The following is a 25,215-nucleotide window of genomic DNA, read 5'->3' on the forward strand; positions in this document are numbered from 1 at the left end:
AAGAAGAAAATAAATCTCGCATGTCATCCTATTTTGCATTCTTGTAATGCCAAACAACATGAGGTTGGGAATAGCCATGAGATAAAGGCTCCATTGGAGAAGAGACAATCACCAAGTTGTGATCTGAGGTGCCTAAAGACCACTCACTTCAACCGTGTACTTAGAAGATTGTTTGTGAGAAAAAGATCAAGCGTGTTGGCTGTATGGTTAGGATTATCTGGTATTCTTGCGGGTTAATGAACAATCTGTGCAAGGTGATTAGTATTTGCAAAAGCCTCAGCATCTTGACCAGCTGGATCGGTGTGACTAGAAAATGGAAGCCAGCAGGAGTTGTGAACATTAAAATCACCAAGGAAAATTACCTCACTGTTTATTAAAGTTGGACTGGAGAAAGTCAAGTTGCAAAGAGAGGAAGTCAAAGAGCTCCAAGTGATTAGCGGAGTTGGGAGAACGGTAGAGACAACAGATGAATTTGACACAATGAGGTAGAGAGATTTTAAGTCAGAGAAGATCAAAAAGAGGAGATTCCAAGTTACCATGTCTCTGACAGGGAATATTGGAACAGACATATGCACAAGTACCACTTTTCTGGCGAAAGGAATCATACAGCAAATAATTTGGGCAACTGAGATGAGCAGTAGTTGAATCAACCGATAACTAAGATTCTGTCAGAAAAAGTACATGGGGTTTGGCAGACTGCAAGTGGAAATGGACATTGTTGAGATTAGAATTGAGACCATATATATTTGTGAAATGAACTAGGAAGTGTTTGGGAGGTTTATATCTTTTTGCAGATAAGCTTACTCTATTGTTTGGCAATTCATGGTGTATTCAGTAGTAAGAAAAAGTGGGGGGTCATGCTGTATGAAGTAATGAAATTTTTGGATATGATGTACACATAGTAAGAATATACCCAGATCCTTGACATAATGTGGCCTTGACAATGCCCCCCCCCCGCATACACACTACTTGGACTCCCTCTAGTCACTATCTGGCAGAGTAGAGGTAGCAAGATTATACACTAGCTGATCTGGAAGTCTCCTAAAGAGTTACCAATAGGTTCGGTCCAGAGTACTAACTAGTGGTCGGCCTTGAACACTATTTTAGAGCTGCACACTTGAAATGTAAAGATTGGTTCTCGCCATGATGTCCATCACAACCTCAAAAGTCATCAGTCATACTGCATGATGGAAGATGTGGGGTAGGGTTGAACTTAGCTCCTCAGACTAAACATGGGTTCTACCACTTCAAGCCTCCAATAAGCAAAGTGGTGCTATTGCACCAGTTGATGAGAGTCATCTACCATCCACTACCAGAGTCATCTAGAAATAGGAAGCTACTACCAGAGTCATCTAGAAACAGGAAACTAGAAATAGAAAATTACTAACAGAGTCATCTAGAAATATGAAATAGGGTTTCTCCTGTATGTTATTCCAGGATTTTCAATCCAGCTAACATATATACTCACCTGTAAATGCAGTTGCTGACATAACACACAATAAACCATATGAACTTATTTAATATATGTAATTGATTCATCATGGCCAAAGTAGTCTGTTCATAAAAAAATCCACCCACTTTTCTCCCAGAAAACAACCTGGTGCTCCAGTAGTGACAAAATATGTAAAAGATGCAATACATTCTTAAATGTAATGCAACCAGTCACAATTACACTGAAAATGCCAAAAATCTGTTTAATCTAAAAGCTTTATTTTTAAAAGTACAGTAAATTCTAAAGCTTTAAAGAGACTGGAATCATCCCCACTATCCAGTAAATTACATGTTCAATGTTCCTATTGGGCTTTTCACTGAATTTGACATGCTTTTTAATGTGCATTTAAAAATCTATAAAATATCTTTTAGCTTTGACATCTACATCTAACAATTCATGCCCAGTGTGAAACAGCTTATCATGAAATTTTATATTTGACTCCTTTAGAAACATTTATTGAGCCATTCCATACCTCATTAAAACCATCATTGTCATCATCCATATGTTATACTCAGCAGATGTACAGTTCTATACTTTTGGACCATCATCTTCCATGTGCTATTTTCTTCCATGCTATTCTATTTCCTATTATATCTTTAGTCCTTGCCAGAGTAAGCCCTCTTTCTTCTAATGTTGGCCTGTTCAACATCAGTATCTTAGCTAATCTCTCTTCTTCCATCCTTTTCCATGCACTATCAGATTAATTTTAATTTACATACTTTTGGCTGGATATTTATTGTTAGTGCTTTTGCTGTATCGTCCAAAAAAAAAAGGAAAAAAACAGCACTTTGCATGTATAGCCTGTATTCCTCCATATCATACTTCCAATTTATTCTTAAATTTCACCAGACTGTCAGTCTGAACCACCCAGGAAGTTTATTCTAGTAGCCATTGTACTTCTCCAATGCAAGGAAATTGCTCATGAATCTATGACACCACAATTAATCCATCTTAAAGGTTTTGTATATTCCTTTGCAGCCTCTGATATGACTAGGCAAATATCAGTGCTATTTACCTGATCTTGGTAAAAGGTGCTAATAAAAAAAAAACAATCTGATATCTTTTTCTTGTAATATTTTATCAACACACACATGATATGCTCAGCTATGTTGAATTTGTCATTTTAGATGGAATTAGAAAATGTATGCTCTATTCTGCACTAAGATCAGCCATTGAACTACATATTTTATTAACCCTTAATTTGTCATCCCAGTGTTTTTTGAAGATCATAAGTATACTCAGAAAAAGTAACTCCATTTATTACCTTAAAAATCAGTAAGAAATATGAGGGCTGTTAGATAAAGAATGAACATAATTTGTTTTTCACAACACACCTTTATTAATCATCCATATTTTGATTTTCCTTTCCAAAGTAGTCCCCATTTGATGAAATGCACTTACTCCAACATTTCTGCCTTCTTCAAAAGCATGTTGGAAGACACTTTTTTTTACATGCATTTGAGAATCGCCTCCAATATCTTTACAACTTCTTCTGACAACTGTAAGCATTTTCCTCACATATCCTTTTTTTACTTAGGAAATAAAAAAATATATATATCACAGTGTGCAAGGAAATAAAAAAAAAAAAAAAAAACCATGGGGGTGCAAGGTTAGGCCTATAGGGCAGATATTTCATTTTCATGATGCAGCATCCACCCACCTGTGTGCAGTTGTGGTCATTCTGCAACAGAAACATAAAATATTAAAAACTGTTTATGGAGATGAAACTTTGTCATACCAGTATGTTTGAATTGTATAAATGGTTCAAAGACAAACATGAGCATTAGCATTAGTAGAGGCATATGATGCAAGAAAGCAAGCTTATACAGTATCAGCCAAAAAAACTAAAAAAAAAAAAAACTTCCCATTTCACCTATCCATTCGCTCCAATGTTTGTCTAGTTCTGCCTTGAATTTATTTAAGCTATCTACTTCTACAATGACAGATGGAAGTTTGTTCCAGAAATAAACCACCTGCTGGCTAAAGACAAATTTCCGTACATCTATTCTATAACTGTCTTTCCTCAATTTGAATTTATGTTCTCTCAGGCGATTAATCTGAGCTAGAGGAAGAATCCTATCAGCATTAAGCTTATTCAAATCATTCCAGGCCTTACACATCTCAATCAGATCACCTTGCAGGTCCTAGTCTCCAGACATTGTAATTTGCATAAGTTAAGCCTTTCTTCGTAAGAGCAACCCTTTGTTCCATTCACTAATCTCATTGCCCTTCTCTGTACTCATTCCAGCAGCTCTACATCCTTTCTAAAATGTGGCCTTCAGACTACAGTACTCAAGGTGTTGCCTGACTATTGCCTTATACAAGGGGATAATCACTTCCTTTTCCCTGCTAGGAAAATTCCTGTATATCATTGGCAAGACACCATGAGCTACTCTTGCAGACCATCTGCACTGCTCAGAAAACTTCATATCTGATTGCACAATTACCCCCAGGTCCTTTTCATTCTCTACCACCCTGAGTGTAGTACTACATAGTTGATACGTTAATCTGGGGTTACTGCTGTGTAGTACTTTACATTTGTCAATGTTAAACTTCAGTTGCCACCTCTCAGCACATCTGCTCAACTTTTCTAGATCCTGTTGCAGTCGCATACTGTCATTAGTATCATTAACAACGTTGCCAACCTTGTCTGCAAACTTAGACATTAAGCCTGAGATACCTTCATCAATATCATTAATAAATACTGAAAACAACAATGGGCCCAACACTGAACCCTGGGGGACTCCACTAATAACATTAGTCCACAAAGAGCAGTGTCCATTGATTACCACTCTCTGTCTTCTCCCACTAAACCATCCCTTTATCCAAAGCAGCAATTTGCTCCTATGCCACACTGCTCCAATTTGTACAGCAGTCTTCAATGTGCAACAGTATCAAATGTCTTCCTAAGATTCAAGTATATCTAAGGAGACTAGGCACCTGTGAGTTGATCTGATTGAGGTATATAAAGCCTTGCTTGAATGGTTTGAGCCTGTTTAATATGGGTGGGATTCTTCCTCTTGCTCAGAATAATCGCCTGAAAGGGCATAAATTCAAATTGAGGAAAGACAGTTGCAGGATAGATGTGCGGAAGTTTGCCTTTAGCCAGCGGGTGGTTGATTGCTGGAACAAACTTCCATCTGTTGTTGTAGAAGCTGATAGCTTAAATAGTAGATTCCAGGCAGAACTAGACAAACATTTGGAGCGAGTGGATGGGTGAAATGAGAAGGGGGTTTTTTTTTTTTTTTCTTGGCTGATGCTCTCTATATAAGCTTGCATCATGTGCTTACATGATGCTATGTAAGCTTTCTTGCATCATGTGCCTTTGCTAATGCTAATATGATATCAAAATTATTCTTTGCATTCAGTTCCTTTGTGACCATATCATAGTAACCAATCAAATTTATCAGACAAGACTTCTCCTTAACAAACCCATGCTGTGCCTGAAATATAACTGAAGTCTTGTCTAGATGATCCTGTAGTGCTTCTTTGATCAGTGTCTCCATTAATTTCCCTGGAACAGAAGTTAAACTAATGCTCGTGATGACCCAAGTGTCATCCATGAACCTCTCAAAATGAGGATAGAATTGAAAAAGTTCAGGAAATCGTAGCAAGAGATCATCATTTGACGCTCAGAATGATGACTGATGAGTTGGGTATGAATAAGAAGACAATTCGTCATATTCTGCATGAAAATTTAGAGAAAAGGAACATCTGTGCAAAATTTGTACTGCATAGTCTCATGAATGAGTAGAAGCAATGAATAGTGTCACCATGAAAAGACTTCATTTAGTCTTGTCCAGACAGTCCTGATTTCCTCAACTGTATTGTCACTGGAGATGAGTGTTGGATGTTTCAGTAGAACCCACCTGAAGACTGAGTTCAGTAGAACCTTGAAACGTTGCCAATATTTTAAGTGTAGATTGATGAGATAATACTTCAATAAATACATTCATGTGTATTTATTGAAGTTTTCTAAACATTAATGAAGATTCAAAATAACACTTTAACCATGAGGCATTCTGTGATTATCTCTAATGCATGAATCTTTACCAGAATAAAAAATCCTCTATCATTTCTATTTATTTCTTCTCTCTGATTTTACTTCTTCTTCCCATCACCAATTTGCCTTGTTATTGTTTTAATGTTTTTAAACTTTTTAATATAATTCTTTCCCATGTCACTTACTTGGGTTTAGAATGGTTAGAACTGATCCTTTTACTAACAGAAATTTCCTATTATGCTTCGAACGCTATAGTGAAAATCAGTAGTCTTTTTGAACTTAAGAGTAAAAAAAATATGTGGAGGTCCTAAAGTCTCCTCAAAATTTATTAGACAGTTGGACGGACAACTTGAGTAGTCAAGACCCACTAATTTTCTTAAAATCGGATAAATGCTAATAATTTATTGTAATTTTTCCTTGTAGAGGATCTGCGATCTCATTATGGATATTATCCCTCCTTTGAAAAATTGACAAACAAGACACAAAATTTAAGTTGTAAACCAGTGAGACACTAGCAATGAGATCAACAAGCAGATCAATAAACATACATAGAACAATAATAATCTCTGAAGAATGGGACCTAAAACAAATATCCTATAAGTTAAATTTTAATGACAGAACATAACACCCCCCCCCCATCCCAAATCCAGGACCTCTACTAATGGGGACGGGTAGTCATGCACCCGGATTTCCAAGCGAAACCCCTTTCTTTCCCTTTCCTACCTTTTTTTTCGCCAAAAAAAAAAATCCACAATTTCCAAATTCCCAAACTATAAGTGTAATATGATGAGGCGGGAAATTCTTCCCCCCCACCCTACTTCACCCTTTTCTGACTACTCAACCTCCCCACCACGCTTTTACAATACGGCAATGGAACATGCCCGGGCTATAAAAGACGGCCTCAACACATATTCACTCTCCTTTGAAGATGGTATTAATGAAAAGCACCCCATCAGGACAAAATTGAAAAGAAAGAAGCGAGGTGATTATGTTAAGCATCAAACAAACAGTATTATGAAATACGTTATTGAAACAAGACGACCAAATGATGTTGAAGAACACTCGTATATAGATCAAACAGATGAATTTGAAAACAACAGAAACGCAACACAATTTCCTATGAACGATTGTGTAAACCACCCCAGAGAAAAAATTGAAGACATTAATAATAGAGAAACAATCGAATTTTCCACTAACAGTAGTTGTGAAAATACTGAAAACCGTCCTGAGGAAGGAGAAGGAGGAATTATTCTGAAGAAGAAATGGAAGACATTGATAATAGAGAAACAATCGAATTTACCACCAAAAATTGCGAAAACACTGGAAACCGTCCTGAGAAAGGAAAAGATAGGAATTTTGACAATGAAGATCCTGGTACGTGGCCAACTGAAAGAACAAATAAAATAGTAAGTTTGATAGTTAAACATGGTTCTTTACAAGTCAGCCAATTTAACTTCCCTAAAAATGAACACAAAAGAAGTTTTTCTACAACATATTTTACAAGAACATTAGTGAATGGACAAAGAAAAACACGAAGATGGCTAATTTATTCTAAGTCTAAAGACAAGATATACTGTTTCACTTGCAAATTATTTTCTACAAGTGATGTTTCATTGAGGGCAGATGGATTTTGTGATTGGTCTCATTTAACTCAGCGAATCACAATGCACGAACAATCTTCAATACATTTACAAGCTATAAACAAATGGCTTCAAACAGAGCAAAATCTCCACACTGACAACCTAATTGATAAAGAATTCAAAAATTGTTTAAAACTGGAAACAAGTTCTTCGAAGACTAGTTGCATCTATTTTATATTTGGTCCAACATAATTTAGCTTTCCGAGGAACTTTTGATACTTTATACTCACCACACAATGGTAATTTTTTGGATTTAATTGAATTAATTGCGAAATTTGACCCAGTTTTAAACGAACATTTAAATAGAACAGCCATAAAAGGACACCATTATTTATCCCATTCGATTCAAAATGAATTAATAAGTGCAATGGCAAATAAACAGTACAAACAATAAAGAAAGCAAAATATTATTCAATTTTATTGGATTGTACTCCAGATGTGAGCCACCAAGAACAATTGTCAGTTGTTCTTCGTTACGTCAGTATAACAGATGATGATGTTGAAATAAAAGAATGTTTTATTAAATTTGAAGTAGTCCACGATACAACAGGAAAAGGACTTTCCAAAACAATCAAGGTTATTTTGGGCAATATGGGATTAAATTTATTTGACTGTCTTGGTCAAGGATATGACAGTGGCGTCAACATGAGGGGAATATATCAGGGAGAACAAGCAAATATATTGCGTGAAAACTCAAAAGCATTTTATGTACCATGCGGAAGTCATAATTTGAATTTGTTACTGGGAGACAGCAAAATCTTCACCTGAAGCTTTAAACTTTTTTGGTGTTTTACAAAAGATATATACGACATTTGCAGCATTAACATCACGTTGGGATGTTTTAAAGAAACATATTCAAGAAATTACTCCTAAGCCATTATCAGATACTAGATGGGAATGTCATTTTAATAGTGTAAGAGCTGTTCGCTTTCAACTTCCCCAATTTCGAAATGCTCTCAACGAAGTTGCTACAAACATATCTGACTGTAAATTAAAAAGTGAAATTTTGTTCATTGTCCGAAAAATAAACGAATTTGAATTTGTAGTTAGCCTCATCATTTGGTATTAAATATTATCTAAGGTCAATATTGTTAGTAAAGTTTTGCAGAACCAAAAAACGCATATAGATGTGGCCACAAAGCATTTAAAAGAACTGAATGCATTTTTCAAAAAATATAGAAATGAAGGATTCGTAAATGCCATTTCCACAGCAAAAGATATTGCAAAAGAATTAAATATAACACCTAATTTTAAGTCTACATACAGAGGTAAAAGAAGAAAACTTTTTGATTACGAAGGAGAGGATGAATCGTCAACAATCAGCGATGAAGAAAATTTCCAAGCGAATTATTTTTTGTGATAATAGATACTGCATTAGTATCATTTCAAAATAGGTTTGAATTATATGAAAACAATGAAAACATTTTTGGTTTTTTATATATGAGTGAAATCGCAAATATGGATGAGCAACATTTATTCAAATGTTGTCAAGATTTGCATCTCTATTTAGAAGGAGATATAGACGGAGCAGATGTATATGAAGAAATCAAGATGTTCCGAACGATTATGTCAGAAAATTGTTCGAGTCTTGACACAATGAAATATATTATAAAAAGCAATCTTTCAGAAGCATACCCCAATTTATTAACTGCCTTGCAAATAATGTTGACAATGCCAGTAACCGTAGCTTCAGCCAAGTGTAGTTTTTTGCAGTTAAAATTAATTAAGAATTACCTTCGATCTGCAGTAAGCCAAGAACGTTTTACATCTCTGGCTATTTTGTCTATCGAAAGCAAGGTAGCAAATTTCATAAATTTTGATGATGTAATTAAAGACTTTGCAACGAAAAAGGCCAGAAAAATTATTTAATAATATTTTATGATCCTATATAATATGTTATAACGTGTTTATAATAAATAATTTATTTAGGTGTTTTTTTTTGGCCCCACACAAATTTTGAACCCGGCCCTGCAAAAGTTTGCGCCGGCCCTGGATTTGAGGGCCTTCCCCCACAGAAAGAAATCAAGGCTCAATAAATCAGGTGAGTGTGGGGGCCAGGCAAACGGGTCCACCACGGCCAATCCATCAACACCCAAAACACCTGTTCAAATGATCACCAACTAAACTTCCGTAATGGGCAGGCACCACGTCATGTTGAAACCAAATGTTGCATCTCACATTTGCTGGAACATCATCAAGTAACCTTGGTAGAACTTGTTCAAGAAAGATCCGATATTTAGCGGAGTTCATGTGGGATGGTAACAGGTATGGGCCGACTAAGCAGTCACCGACCATACCTGCCCACACATTTATTGCGAAGCGATGTTATGTCGCATGGGGGCCACACCGTGTGGGCCCTTTGCTAATCCATACACTAGGTGCATGTCTGCCAGCTCACAGTTTGTATATCGATGCATGCTCTTCATGCGGCGACTACTGCTTGAATGGGTAAACCAGAAATTTTCCCTCTCCCGAACTGATGAACAGCGCCGTGTACCGACTTACGGTGACATTTCCAGTTATGGGTTCCTATGAATTCACATTCCTTTAGATGTTACCTACCTCCCCTAAATGTTTGTACCAATATTTTTGAGACATCCTGTATATACATTGACACAGTATAGTATGCAATTGAATTATAAGTTCCATATTGAATCACTCAATTATTTTTTCAGTGATTCCAAAAATGTATATGCTGATCATTTTAATCTTGAAGTAAGGTGAGTACTTTTTCATAGAATTCTTTTTTATGTATATTTCTATAAAAATTTGACTCTTAAAATGTTTATTTTACTTTTTTGTCAGCATTCTTGCCGCTGTAGTAGGATTTTAGGAGCATCAGCAACTAAGGCCACGAAGACTAATAACATTAGTCTTCGTGGACTAATGTTATTAGTGGAACCCCACAGGGTTCGGTGTTGGGTCCTCTGTTGTTTTGTATATTTATCAATGATATTGATGAAGGTATATCAGGCTTAGTGTTGAAGTTTGCAGGTGATACAAAGGTTGGCAGGGTTGTTAATGACAGTAATGACAGTGTGCTACTGCAACAGGATCTAGATCATTTGGGCAAATGGGCTAAGAAGTGGCAACCGAAGTTTAACCTTGACAAATGCAAAATACTGCATATGGGTAGAAGTAACCCCAGAGAAATGTACCAACTGTGTGGTACTACACTTAAGGTGGTAGAAAATGAAAAAGACCTGGGAGTAATTGTGCAATCAGATATGAAGTTTTCTGAGCAATGCAGACAGGCTGCCAAGGCATTTCATGGGGTTTTGTCAATGATATATTGGAATTTCGCTAGCAGGGAAAAGGAGGTGATTGTCCCTCTGTATAAGGCAATGGTCAGGCCATGCCTTGAGTACTGCGTACAGGTCTGGAGACCTCATTTTAGGAAGGATGTAGATTTGCTTGAGTGTGTACAGAGAAGGGCAACAAGATTAGTGAGGGGAATGAAGGGATCCTCTTACCAAGAGAGGCTTAAGTTCTGCAAATTGCAGTGGCTGGAGACTAGGCACCTGCACGGTGATCTGATTGAGGTGTATAAGGCCTTGAATGGGTTGAGCATGCTGAATTATGATGGGATTCTTCCATTTGTTCAGATTACAAACCTAAGGGGGCATAAATTGGGTACGAGAGTAGCCTGTGTGGATGAAGCTCTTGGACGCTCTTGGAACAGAGAAGTTTTTCCTGATTTATTTTCTGATTTATTAGCTTAAATTGTCATATTAACTTATTTCTAGAGTAGCTTTATATTCCTAGTTACGATACTTAGTTTAAAGTTTAACTTAGACAGAGATTTTGTAGGTATTACTTAGTATCGGTAACGGTATCAAAGCCACGTGTTACAAATTGAACAAGAGGTCTTTTTTTTTAAACCAAATTTAGTCGATTTATTAACCAATTCTTATATTAAATTATCTTCTATAAGTAGATTATAGACTTAGTCAGGATCCTTAGTTTATTCTAAATTGAGATAGCGAGATTTGGAAGCTAATCAATACTTACGAGTCCGTAGAAGTATCGTTCGTGAATTCCCGCCATTTTTACACGATAGCATAAGCTTAGTGTAGTATAGTGCACAATATAATATTGTCAATTAATCAGTAAATCTATTAATCTTGATAAACTTTATTGTCAATTAAATTGTACTTTTAACTCTATATATATAACGACTTAATCGTAACAAATAATTAATACATAACTATAGTGGTACACGTGATACGGAAGTTATATAAAGGGAACTCGTAGAAAACACTAGATACCGAAAAAATAAATATAGCGTTATAACTGTTTTGGGATATAACTTAAGGATTTAATTTTGTTTTGAAATTTTATTGAATTAAATCGGAATCATGACTCAGACCAGAGCAGCAAAGCAAAAGGCTCAAGCTAATGGGAGTGCTGTGGTTCAGGGGAGAACTGAGGGGGGCAGTTGCCCTCTGAATCACAGTCTTTTAAAACGCACTGTTTGCTTGATGTTTGCGGAGCACTCGGGTACGGGACATGATACTGCCAAGGGGGATGTCTTTGTGTGTGTGCACGATGTGAGGAGTGCAAGAAAATCAGGCGACAACTCAGCGTTGTTATGGGCCTTTATGAGAGCTTGAAGGACAGGGTGGATGCCCTCGAAGGAAATAAATTGAGGGGCCCATCAAGCTCTCAGCCACCCACATCAACGCCAGAACTTGCACTTGGTCATCAGGCAACACAGAGGCAGCCCCCCTAGGCAGAATGCACTGGTCCCACAGGAACTAGTAGTTGTTGGTGACTCTATTGTCAGGGAAGCGGGGAACATGCTTTGAAAAAAGGATAGGTGGAATAGGACCAGGGTATGTCTGCCAGGGGCAAAGGTTGATGACGTTGTAGAGCGGATATCATCTTTTAAGGGCACAAAAGGTGATATAGTTGTACACGTTGGCACTAATGATATTAAGAGTAGGAGACCGGCGGAATTACTTAGCAAGTACAGGTCACTGTTGAAAAAAAGCCGTGAATTAGGGTTGAATTTGAAAGTGTCTGCAATTCTGCCCAGACACGATAGGAGGGAGTATATGATGAGAGCCTTGTCGATCAATTCGGCCCTGGAGGGATTGTGCAAGGCTCAAGGGGTAGAATTTGTTTCAGCCTGGACTGTACTTGTTAACAGGAGAGATTGCTTCTACAGGGATGGGATACACTTAAATAGAAAGGGTGCAAGAATTTTTGCTGATGCTGTCGAGGCAGAGTTAGGTGGGTCAGAAAACTGCTAGTTGGGGGGGATACAAGGACTAATAGATTAACAGTAGCCACTGGCAGAGGTGGAAGTGATTCTTGCACTGCTTCTATTGAAATGAGCAGAAGCCTGAAAAACAAGATGCAGGATATTTCAGAGACTGCTGGGAGTCATTGCGGTACAAGTAAACACATGGGTTGTGTTAGGGTAGCCAAGAATAGAAACAGGTGCATGTATACCTGCGTGTACACCAATGCTAGGAGTTTGGTAAATAAATTTGATGAATTTGAGGTATTGCTCAAAACATCAAAGGCAGATATTGTTGGGATATCAGAGATGTGGTGTCACACAGATATAAGGAATGCAGAACTGGAATTTGGGGAATACAATGTGTATAGAAAGGATAGACAGGACAGGAGGGGAGGAGGGGTTATGCTATTAGTTAAGAAACACATAAAGTCCAAGGAAGTGAAGCCAGTCGACATCGATGGACAGGGCAGTGTCGAGTCAGTTTGGTGTGACATAAGCATAGGGAAAAACTTCACTGCAAGATTGTCAATTTTCTGTTCCACCAAGAAGTAGCAACATGTTTTTTAGATTTCCTTTTAGTAGAGTGAGTAGCAACTTTGAGGAGAGTATTGTAAATAAGAGTAGCACAGTCAGCAGGAGGCATATTTTTAGATACTTCAGAAAATCAAGAAAATTCAGAAGTAAAAATATTAGAGAATTTTTTCCAATTACATTGCAAAAGGAAAAATGAGAGGAGGTGGAAGTATACCAGGAAGAAAAGGAAGGAACAGGTTGAATCTGGAAGAAAATTGTGTGATGATCAGATGAAGTCCAATCAACACAAATTGTCCAAAAACAGATTTTTTTTTAAAATAGAGGAAGAAGAGAGTGTTTAATATTGGACTGACCAACAAAAGAAGACAGAGTAAAAGGTAGATCAGGTTTGTTAAGAATATTAAGTTGGTGCTGCAAGATAAAACCTTCAAGATGACCGCAAGTGTTGGAAGAAGAACAGAACCAAGTCAAGGACTTGTCATTAAAATCACCAGCTACAATAAAATTTGCAGGGCACAAAGTTCCAAAAGTACTGTAAAGAAAAGAAAGAATTCCATACAATTCTTTATTCCAGATGTGGTATGGAATGCAGTATTCCAAATCTGGTCTTACCACATTTGGAATACTGTGTTCAAGTATGAAGACCTCGTCTAAAAAGAGACATTGAGCTTCTTGAAAGAGTCCAAAGATGGGCAACTCAAATGGTGAGATCAGCAGAAAGACGACCACATGAAAGACTTTGATTGTGGGCTACAGAGCTTGGCAACCAGGCACCTCAGAGGTGACCTGATTAAGTTTAAGGCTGTGGGAGGGATTAGTAAAATGAATGTAGGTGTAATTCTCATTGTTATAAAGAATTCCAGAAATAGAGGTCATAAATTCAAATTACAGGGGTTGAGGTTTAGATCAGATTGTAGGAAGTTTTCTTTAGCCAGTGAGTCGTTGATCGCTGGAAAAAGTTGCTCTTGCAGGTAGTTGAGGCTGACAGTTTGAATAAATTCAAAGGTCAACTGGATAATTACCTCAGTGAGGAGAGAAGCATATAATTTGCATTTTCTTTTCTACTTTTTTTTTTTTTTTTGCCAAAGCAGCAAAAGCCTGTGGCTTCCTTGCTCAATATGGCAAATACTATTACTACTATTAGTAATCTTGAGGAGGGCAATAAACTGAAAAGAGGTAAATACTTTCAAAGGAAGAAGAGATATATGCACAAGTTATAAATTGGGATTTAGACAGCTAATCAAAGTAACCTTAACATATCTTACTATCAAAACATCATCCAAAAGCACAGTAGAATGAAGGTGCTGATATGGAGCATATATGACTCTTGTAGGAAAACTGGTAATTGTTGCACATAGATAATAAGGCTCCTGAATTAACAAAATATCAATAGATTTCTCTAAGTTCAAAACTGTTGTCAAAGTTCACCTACAAGTTGTTTGATTTTTGACCATTAAGCTGAAGAATTTTAGCAGAAGAATTGTGTGTTAGGACTATAATTAGAAGTTGAATTTAAGGGTATATTATTCATATTGAGTATGATTCCTTACATGTGGCAATGGGAAATTGTGGGAGTGAAGTTAAAAAATATGTAATTAATGATATTGAAATTTCGCAAGATTATTTAATGAAAAAACTTTCAAGCCTACAGACCAGTAAGGCTCCTGGAGTTGATGGAATATACCCTATAATCATAAGAGAGGCGGCAAACGAGTGCATTGAACCATTGAGGCTAATTATGCGAGCATCACTAGACTCTGGGGAGATGCCCTTGGATTGGAAAAGTGCAAATGTATCTCCCATACATAAGGGTGGCTCTAAAAGTGAAGTTGGAAATTATCGACCTGTCAGTCTGACTTCAGTAGTAGGGAAAATCATGGAGGCAATGATCAAGGGTGGAATTCAGGATCATTTGGATCGAATTGAAATTCTCAAGGATACTCAGCATGGTTTTGTAAAGGGAAAATCATGTTTAACAAATCTGGTTCGCTATTTCGAAAGGGTCACTCACGAGCTGAATTTAGGGAATAATTTTGACATTGTTTATTTAGATTTCAGCAAAGCTTTTGACTCAGTCCCACATGAGCGGTTGCTTTATAAGCTGGAACAGGTTGGAATCACTGGGAAAATCCTTAGATGGATAGCAGGATGGCTTCAGGGCAGGAAGCAGAGGATTTTTTTTTTTTTTTTTTTTTTTGGCTGGTGCAGCATAAGCCATAGGCTTTCTTGCACCATGCGGCCGTTACTAATACTAAATCAAAATTGAGAGTAGGAGTGTGCTATAGGCCTAATGACCCTGATGAGTATAATAAGATATTGTACAGGGAAATAGAGTGGGCCAGTAAATCAGAGAATCTTATAATGGGGGATTTTAATTTCCCAGATATTGACTGGAATTTGTGGGTTGGTCACTCGTACGCTAGCAAGGCTTTTGTGGATTTATTGGATGATTGTTTTCTACATCAGCATGTTCGTGAGGCAACAAGAGGGAGCAATACTCTTGATCTGATTATCAGTAGTGATTCTTCATGCATTAAGAATCTGCAGATAAATGAACCACTAGGTGGCAGTGATCACAGTGTGTTTCAGTGGGATTTACTCAAGGAGGTAACTACCATCAGAGGTAAAGGGAATGGTTTTTGTTTTCGTAAAGGTGACTGTGATGGTCTGAGACAGTATTTAAATTCTATACAGTGGGACCAACTGATGATGTTACCAACAGCAAACTCAAAATGGGAGGCATTCAAGGAACTAATCTTGGAGGCTACCAGGCTTTACATACCAACTAAGAAATATTGTTCAAGGTTTAGGCCTAAATGGTTGTCAGATGAACTAATGAGACATGTGGCAGAGAAGAAAAATGCATGGGATACATACAAATTAATGGGTGACATGGAAGCCTATGATAGATATAAGTTGGTCTGTAACCAAGTCACAAAGGAGATTAGGTAGGCAAAGGCAGACTACGAAAAATCCTTGGCAAAGGATGCAAAGAAAAACAGAAAAGAGTTCTTTACCTATTTAAACTCAAGAAGGAAAGGGATGAATCAGATTGGTCCACTGGATATTGATGGTTCAACAGTTGAGGATCCTGCTCAGGTGGCTAACAATCTAAACGAGTATTTTGCATCTACATTCACGAATGAGGAGTTATTCAGGAAGGAGAATGATGTAGGTAAAGTAAACATTGGCAGTGAGCTGGATGATTTTGTAATAACTGAGAGGAAAGTGGAGGAGAGATTGTTGAGGATAAACATAAAAAAGGCACCTGGGGTGGATGGATCTATCCAGTTATATTAAAGGAGGCAGCAAAGGAAGTAAGCAAACCCCTAGCCATAATTATGAGAGCTTCTTTGGACTCAGGGGAGGTTCTCATAGACTGGAGATGTGCAAATGTAACCCCAATTCACAAAGGAGGATCAAAGGCTGACACAAGTAATTATAGACCTGTTAGTTTAACTTCTGTTCCAGGAAAATTAATGGAGGCACTGGTTAAAGAAGCACTGCAGGATCATCTTGACAAGAATTCAGTTATAGCTCAGACGCAGTATGGTTTTGTTAAGGGCAGGTCTTGCCTGACCAATTTGATTGGATACTATGATGTAGTCACAAAAGAACTGGATGCAGGGAATAACTTTGATATTATATATTTGGATCTTAGAAAGGCTTTTGATACTGTTGCACATGGAAGACTGCTGCACAAATTGGAGCAGTGTGGCATTGGAGGCAAATTGCTGCTATGGATAAGGGGATGGTTGAGTGGCAGAAGACAGAGAGTGGTAATCAATGGACACTGCTCAACGTGGACTAATGTTATTAGTGGAGTTTCTCAGGGTTCAGTGTTGGGTCCATTGTTGTTTTCGGTGTTTATGAATGATATTGATGATGGGATATCAAGTTTAATGTCCAAGTTTGCAGATGATACAAAGGTTGGCAGGGTTGTTAAGGACACCACTGACGCTATGCTGCTGCAACAGGATCTGGAAAGGTTGAACAGATGGGCTGAGAGGTGGCAAATGAAGTTTAACATTGACAAATGTAAAGTACTACATATGGGAAACAGTAACCCCAGAGCAACGTATCAACTCTGCGGTACTACACTGACAGTGGTGGAGAATGAAAAGGACCTGGGGGTAATTGTGCAGGCAGATATGAAGTTCTCTGAGCAGTGCAGACGAGCTGCAAGAGTAGCTCATGGTGTCTTGTCAATGATATACAGGAATGTTTCTAGCAGGGATAAGGAGGTGATTATTCCCTTATATAAGGCAATGGTTAGGCCACATCTTGAGTACTGTATACAGGTCTGGAGGCCTCATTTCAAGAAGGATGTAGAGCTGCTGGAACGGGTACAGAGAAGGGCAACAAGATTAGTGAATGGAACAAAGGGTTGCTCTTACGAAGAAAGGCTTAAGTTTTGCAAATTACAGAGTCTGGGGACTAGGCACTGGCGAGGTGATCTGATAGAGGTGTATAAGGCTTTGAATGGTTTGAGCATGCTCAATGCCAATGGGATTCTTCATCTTGCTTAGAATAATCAGCTCAGAGGGCATAAATTCAAATTGAGGAAGGACGGATGTCGGATAGATGTGCGGAAATTTGCCTTTGGCCAGCGGGTGGTTGGTTGGTTGGTGGAACCGACTTCCATCACTTGTTGTTGAAGTTGATAGCCTAAACAAATTTAAGGCTCAACTGGACAGGTATTTCGAGCGAACGGAGGGGTGAAATGGGAATGGTTTTTTTTTTTTTTTTTTTTTTTTTTGGCTGATGCTGAATAAGCCTGCTTTCTTGCATCATATGCCTCTACTAATGCTAATGCTAAATTCAAATTAAAAATCAAGATGTTCTGAACGATTATGCCAGAAAATTGTTTGTGTCTTGACACGATGAAATATATTATAAAAAGCAATCTTTCAGAAGCATACCCCAATTTATTAATTGCCTTGCAAATAATGTTGACAATGCCAGTAACCATAGCTTCAGCCAAGCGTAGTTTTACGCACTACTATTCTACATCTGTAGAATAATAGTGCGGAAATTTGCCTTTAGCCAGCGGGTGGTTAATTGCTGGAACAAACTTCCATCTTTCGTTGTGGAAGTTGATAGGTTAAATAAATTTAAGGAGGAACTGGACAGGCATTTGGAGGGAATGGTGTGATTTTTTTTTTTTTTTTTTTTTGCTGATGCTGCATAAGCTCATACACTTGCTTTCTTGCATCACATGCCACTACTACTACTCCATATATATGCTGTCTGTACGTACATGTGTTCTCTGGTCGATTTTCTGTTTTCTTGACAAAAAATACATGTTTCCTCAAGCGAAAAAACTATGCTACCCTTTCCTGAGACCGACTAACTTAGCCACATTGCGGCCATAAAATTTTAATTAACATTGCGGTCATAAAATTGTGGCCATAAAAATTCTTCATGTCATCAACGGGACTTGAACTCGGGTCTTTTCCACCCTTTGTAGGCAGGACAGTGATTCTACCAACTGTGCTACCCACAAGGACAGCATTGTTGCATTTGTAATAAGATTTATTTGTGGTTCATCACATTTGATGCTTATACGAAGGTGACATCACAAACTCTGTGAGAAAGGAGGTTTGTTGATGAAGACAGGACTAGTAATGTCAATTAAGATGAACTAATTATATGATTAATTGATAAAATTGTGTTAGATAATGATGGTAGATAGCACCTCTACAAGCCAGTTTTTTATTTTTTATTTTTTTGAGAGTTCCTTGGCCTATCACTGCTTTAGTCCCAGTGCTCCAGTTCATGGCCCCAAGTGCAGAGCAAGTGAACATAGCAATTTCCAAAGTGATTTGAAAACATATTTTTCAATTCATCTTTTTGGCACCTTATAAATAAAGAATAAGCTTCCTACCAAGAAAGGAAAGACACCTTTCTTTTGTATATATAACTAACTTCTCTAACACACTAACCTCTTATGACTTGGTCACTGGTGGCACTGCTTCTGCCTCCACGTGGCAGTGCTGATAATCTGAGTATAAATCCAATACTTGGGGCCAAAAGAAGCAAACGCGGGCCCCCTCTTAATCTCACCAACTGAGAATAAGGGATTCATGTTTGCCTATGTGCTCACATAATGAACACGAATTGTCTCAAGCAAAAAGAATAAAAAAAAGAAGATTCTTCATCTGACCTGCCTGCTTTCATAATTTTACATTCTTTATCAACAAAACCTCTTAGCAGCTTATCTCCATTTCTTGTGCGGAAAAGCATAGAGGCTGGTAGGTATCCCTAAAATATTCAAATGGCCACTCAGGAGTTCTCCTTGTAGAAACATCTAACCACAATCATTCTAGGCAGCTCCTGAAGCAAACGACCTTTGGAGACCTTCCCATTTCTGTAACCCCACACAGAACTTTAAAACCTCAAAAGGTGTCATTTCGGAATAGGACCTCTTTAATGTTCCCAAGGAAGAAATTACTGAAGAACTTAGGGCACAACATATCATCAGTGCCAAAAGAATAATGACCAAACAAGATGGTGTCCTTACACCCACAATAAATGCTATCCTTATCTTCAACACTGAATCTCCTTGCATCAGTTAAAGCTGGCTACCTTTCCTGTAAGATCTGACCATATATTCTAAATTCACTTAGCTGCTTTAAGTGACAGAAGTATGGATTCTCAAATAGCATGCATGTCAAGATAAGGCCATTTGCCCCATTGTGTGGCTTACCAGACTTCTCCCAAACTGAATGTATTAGCAGTAACACCAAAGTGTCCCAACTGCCAGGGTGCTTACCCTGCATATTCCAGAACTTGTGAATCATGGAAAATGGGTAAGAAATAAAAATACTGAAGTACAAGGTAGAAAAAAAATTTCTCATACCAAAAAGCACAAAAACAGATATTAAATGTGATGCCTTCCAAATCATATTCTAGTGCAGTCAGAAAGAGTTTTCAACACAGACTGATATTACAATTCCTCCTAAAATATCTCTTTCTCAATGGGCAAGATTCTTCCTTATGGTTGGTGAGACATTGACAGCAACAAAGACCAATAGTACATTACATCAAATTCTACTAATAAAAAGCCAACAAAGTCACACCAAGACAATGCCCCCCAAGTCAGGAACATTAACAAAGTAGAATGATGCAAATCTTACACGGATTACACAGATAGAATACAGAAATCTTATACAGATTACACAGACAGAATATAGAAATCTTACACAGAATAAAGTAAATAATCGAAGAATTGAAATTGATGAGAAGTCAGATGATGAAGATACATTCTCCTGCTACCTGTTGATGACGAGATGGATATTGGTCATCCAGTATTTCCAAAATGAGAGAAATATAAACAGGATTGAGGGAAAATAAAGCGGTCAGACCAATTCACCTTACCTAAACCCAAATAATGTAGAAAATCATTCAGTGGAATTGTAGAGGTCTAAAAAGCAATCTAGATGAATTAAAATATTTAATGTACTAGCATGATCTTGCAAGCATTTTGTCTACAGGAAACGTTTATCATCAACTTCTCAAGGTATACACTATACAGACATGACAGATGTCCTGAATCTCCAGCAAGAGAAGGAGTAGCAATTTTAGTTCGTAGATATGTACCATCCAAACCTATTCAGCTTTATACCATTCTAGTAGCAGTAGCTATTCACATTGTGCTTGGCTTTACTTTAACTCTTGTCTCCATTTATATTCCACCAAACGTTTCATGTTCCACCACAGAATTTGATGATTTACTAAATCAAGTGCCCCACCCTGTATGCCTTCTAGGTGAACTAAATGCTCATCATCCTTTGTGGGTTTCCTCAAACGTGGATCATAGAGGGCAGATGATTGAAACCATACTTGACAACCATCATTTAACATTGTTGAACCACAGAGGCTCATATCTTGTGAGTATGGGCTTGGCACACCCAGGGTCCTAAGCTGGATATCATCATTCTTCTCTTTCTTGGTGATTCCCTTCTACTTCTCTCTATAGGTAAATTGGATTTTTTTTTTTTTTTTTTTTTGCTTGTGCAGCAAAAGGTTCAGCTTCCTTGCACCATATAGCTAATAATAATAATACCCATGTACACATATATCAAAAGCTTCGGCTTCCTTGCACCATATAGCTAATAATAATAATAATAATAATAATAATAATAATACCCATGTACACATATATCAAAAGCTTCGGCTTCCTTGCACCATATAGCTAATAATAATAATACCCATGTACACATATATCAACCTGCCTACAGGATCTAACTCCACTCTGGACCTGCCCATAGTGGAACATCCATTTATCCTAGCCTTGAGTGGACAATATTAACTGACCTTCACAACAGTGATCACTTTCCTATAGTTTGAAAAATACAGGCGATACAAACTATGCCTCCAATCAACGAATTATGCGAAATTTTCACCAAGCGAACTGGGAACAGTTTTCTAATAGAGTCCAGTTTGATAGCCACTTGATTCTTACTACATCTATTAGGCATATACTAGAAGATATACTTGGAGAAGAACTACTTGGAGCTGCTACCAGTACAATACCGAAATTAAATATTACTAAACAAAGATATAATGGTTGGTGGACAAGAGATTGCTTTCTTGCCAAAAGAAAAAGCAAAATAAAGCTTAGAACATTTTTCACTAAAATGCTACAATGGGGAACCTTATAAACTATAAATGACCAAAAGCTGAAGCACACTGAATTCGTAGGAAAGCAAAACAGGATGCGTGAATTCCATTCACTTCTACCATCTGCAGAAATGCTTACCCCAGAATAATGTGGAGAAAGATTCACATCCTCAGTGGAAAGTGTCGGCAAACTTTAGCTCCAATCCTGTCTTGGAAAGGAATGGATATTTCTTCTCCGATTGATATTGCAGAGGCATTTGCTGAAGCATTCGCTGTCACCTCATCCTCTCAATCTTATGAAGACTCATATAGACACACAAAAATGTGTGTGTGGAAAAATACAAAATTAACTTTGATACAAACCAATCACATTTCTATAACCTTCCATTCACTATTAATGAACTCAACGAAGCTGTCCAGAATTCTCGAAATAGTTCTGCTGGACCAGATGGCATTTACTACATAATGCTCTGCCACCTCAAACTCAAAATTTACACTACTAAAATTTTACAATAGAATATATGAAGAAAATGTTATATTCTCTTCATATATATTGCATCAGTCAATAGTAGTAGCCGTAACAAAACCAGGAAAAGATGCTTCCTCCCCCAACAGTTATCCTACATCTCTGACCAGCTGTTTAGGAAAAATGCTAGAAAACATGGTTCACAAGAGACTTATGAACCGTGTCTCATCCTCAGTGGAAAGTGTCGGCAAACTTTAGCCCCTATCCTGTCTTGGAAAGGAATGGATATTTCTTCTCCGATTGATATTGCAGAGGCGTTATTATCTGGATTATTGAAGATCAAGATGCTACATGTCACCAATTTGGTTTCTGTCGTACCATGTCTACAACTGATGTCCACATCAAAGTTGAAGCTCACACTCAAAATGCTTTTGTTAAAAAATAACGCATGGCAGTGATAACTTTTGATATTATTAAAGAATTTGACCCAACCTGAAGATATGGAATCCTCCAAGACTTATACAACCTGGATTGAAAGGTAACCTGCCTTGATTCATTCAGAATTTTCTCCATCCTTTCAAGTATGATTCCAGAATGAGCTGTCTACAATTCACATAAAGGAGTAGCAGCTTGAGGTTAAATTTTGAGTGTAACACTTTATGGTAATGCATTACGTGCTAGTTGCATTACTTGAGACATCCTAACTATGGTGGAAACTTATATGTATGCAGATAATCTTGCTGTATCCTGTCAATCATCAAGCATGGTTACTACTAAAAGACATCTACAATTAGCAATAGCTAAAATTGAAACTTTGACAAAATGCAATGACTATCGATTAACCAACAGGAAAACTATAGCAATACACTTCTGTAAATAGCGATCCCTTCATCCAGAACCTGTATTAAAACTGAAAGGCAGAGAAATATCGATGACAAATTCCATAAGACTATTGGGCTTGATTGTAGACATCAAACTAAATTTTCATAAACATATAATCTACCTGCAAACTATGTGAATCCAGAAATTAAGCATTCTTCGTACAGTATCCTCAACATCTTTTGGTGCTGACAGGCAATAATTGTTGAATTTATATCATGCTCTAATTTGGTCATGATTACATTATGGAGCTATAGCATATGCTTGAGCTAAAAACAGTATTTACGATCTCTGAACACCATTCAACACAGTACCCTTCGATCTGCATTAGGTACTTTCAGAACCTCACCAGTTCAAAGCTTGTATGTGGAAGCACATGACCCCCACTTTAACTTAGAAGACAAGGCCTATTGTGCCAAAATAAGCTCTCCATCCCATCCTTGTTGGGTATCCTCTTTGGCCAACCCTCTACAAATCCAAGCCTGATGAACCCAGGCCTGTTGGGCTGGGTTCATTAATGGGAAATATATTATGAAAATGGGTTCATTAACGTGAAATATATTGTGAAAAAGGATAGGCAGAATAGGACCGGGGTATGTCTGCCAGGTGAAAAAAAAAGTTGGTGACATTGTAGAGTAAATATCATCTTTTAAGGGCACAAAAGGTGATATTGTGATGTTGGCACTAATGACATTAGAGTAGGAGATTTACTTAACAAGTATAGGACAATGTTGGAGAAATAGTTACAGGTTAGGATTAAATTTGAAAGTGGTTGCGTTTCTTCCCAGAGATGATAGGAGAGAGTATATGATGAGAGCCTTGTCAATCAATTTGGCCCTGGAGGGATTGTGCAAGGCTCGTGGGGTAGAATTTTTCCCAGCATGGTCTGTGTTTGTTAACAGGAGAGACTGCTTCTACAGGGATGGGATACGTAGAAAGTAGTAGTAGTAGTAGTGGCATGTGATGCAAGAAAGCAAATGTATGAGCTTATGCAGCATCAGCCAAAAAAAAAAAAAAAAAATCACACCATTCCCTCCAAATGCCTGTCCAGTTCCTCCTTAAATTTATTCAACCTATCAACTTCCACAACGACAGATGGAAGTTTGTTCCAGCAATTAACCACCCGCTGGCTAAAGGCAAATTTCCGCACATCTATTCTACATCTGTCCTTTCGTAATTTGAATTTATGCCTCCTTAGGTTCGTAATCTGAACAAGTGGAAGGTTCCCATCAGAATTCAGCGTGCTGAACCCATTCAAGGCCTTATACACCTCAATCAGATCACCGCGCAGCTGCCTAGTCTCCAGCCACTGCAATTTGCAGAACTTAAGCCTCTCTTGATAAGAGGATCCCTTCATTCCCCTCACCAATCTTGTTACCCTTCTCTGTACACGCTCAAGTAAATCTAGATCCTTCCTAAAATGAGGCCTCCAGACCTGCACGCAGTACTCAAGGCGTGGCCTGACCATTGCCTTATACAGAGGGATAATCACCTCCTTTTCCCTGCTAGCAAAATTCCTATATATCATTGACAAAACCCCATGACCTGCCCTGGCAGCCTGTCTGCATTGCTCAAAAAACTTCATATCTGCCTGCACAATTACTCACAGGTCTTTTTCATTTTCTACCACCTTAAGTGTAGTACCACACAGTTGGTACGTTTCTCTGGGGTTACTTCTACCCATATGCAGTACTTTGCATTTGTCAAGGTTAAACTTCAGTTGCCACTTCTTAGCCCATCTGCCCAAATTATCTAGATCCTGTTGCAGTAGCACACTGCCATTACTGTCATTAACAACCCTGCCAACCTTTGTATCACCTGCAAACTTCGACATTAAGCCTGATATACCTTCATCAATATCATTGATAAATATACAAAACAACAGTGGACCTAACACCGAACCCCGTGGGACTCCACTAATAACATTAGTCCAAGAAGAGCAGCAACCATTGATTACCACCCTCTGTCTTCTCGCACTTAACCATCCTTTTATCCATTGTAGCAACTTACCCTTAATACCATTCTGCTCCAATTTGTACAATAGTCTTCCATGTGCAACAGTGTCAAAAGCTTTCCTGAAATCCAAATATATGATATCAAAATTATTTTTTGCATCCAGTTCCTTTTTAACTACATCATAATATCCTATCAAATTTGTCAGACAAGACTTTCCCTTAACAAACCCATGCTGTGTCTGAATTATTGCTGCAGTCTTGTCTAGGTGATCCTGTAATGCATCTTTAACCAGCGACTCCATTATTTTACCCGGAACAGAAGTTAAACTAACTGGTCTGTAATTACTCGTGTCACCCTTTGATCCCCCTTTTT

The 25,215-nt window shown here is 37.8% G+C and overlaps 2 protein-coding genes across 2 annotated transcripts in view; both read left to right on the forward strand.

The window, feature by feature from the left end:
- The window catches only part of LOC150086459 (uncharacterized), a 54,273-nt gene extending 52,391 nt beyond the window's left edge, over nt 1-1,882 (forward strand). The window contains exon 7 of the mRNA XM_090372172.1: nt 1,864-1,882. Coding sequence (XP_090228298.1) covers nt 1,864-1,882 — 19 coding nt within the window. The remainder of the gene's footprint in view (nt 1-1,863) is intronic.
- A 4,483-nt stretch (nt 1,883-6,365) lies between these two features.
- The window catches only part of LOC150086460 (uncharacterized), a 152,812-nt gene continuing 133,962 nt past the window's right edge, over nt 6,366-25,215 (forward strand). Inside the window, exons 1-2 of the mRNA XM_090372173.1 lie at nt 6,366-6,901; nt 9,811-9,855. Of these exons, the coding sequence (XP_090228299.1) occupies nt 6,366-6,901; nt 9,811-9,855 (581 nt within the window). The remainder of the gene's footprint in view (nt 6,902-9,810; nt 9,856-25,215) is intronic.

The sequence above is a fragment of the Mastigoproctus giganteus genome, chromosome 4, assembly GCF_048544385.1.
Source record: "Mastigoproctus giganteus isolate SK-2022 chromosome 4, ASM4854438v1, whole genome shotgun sequence".
Taxonomy (NCBI): Eukaryota; Metazoa; Arthropoda; class Arachnida; order Uropygi; family Thelyphonidae; genus Mastigoproctus; species Mastigoproctus giganteus.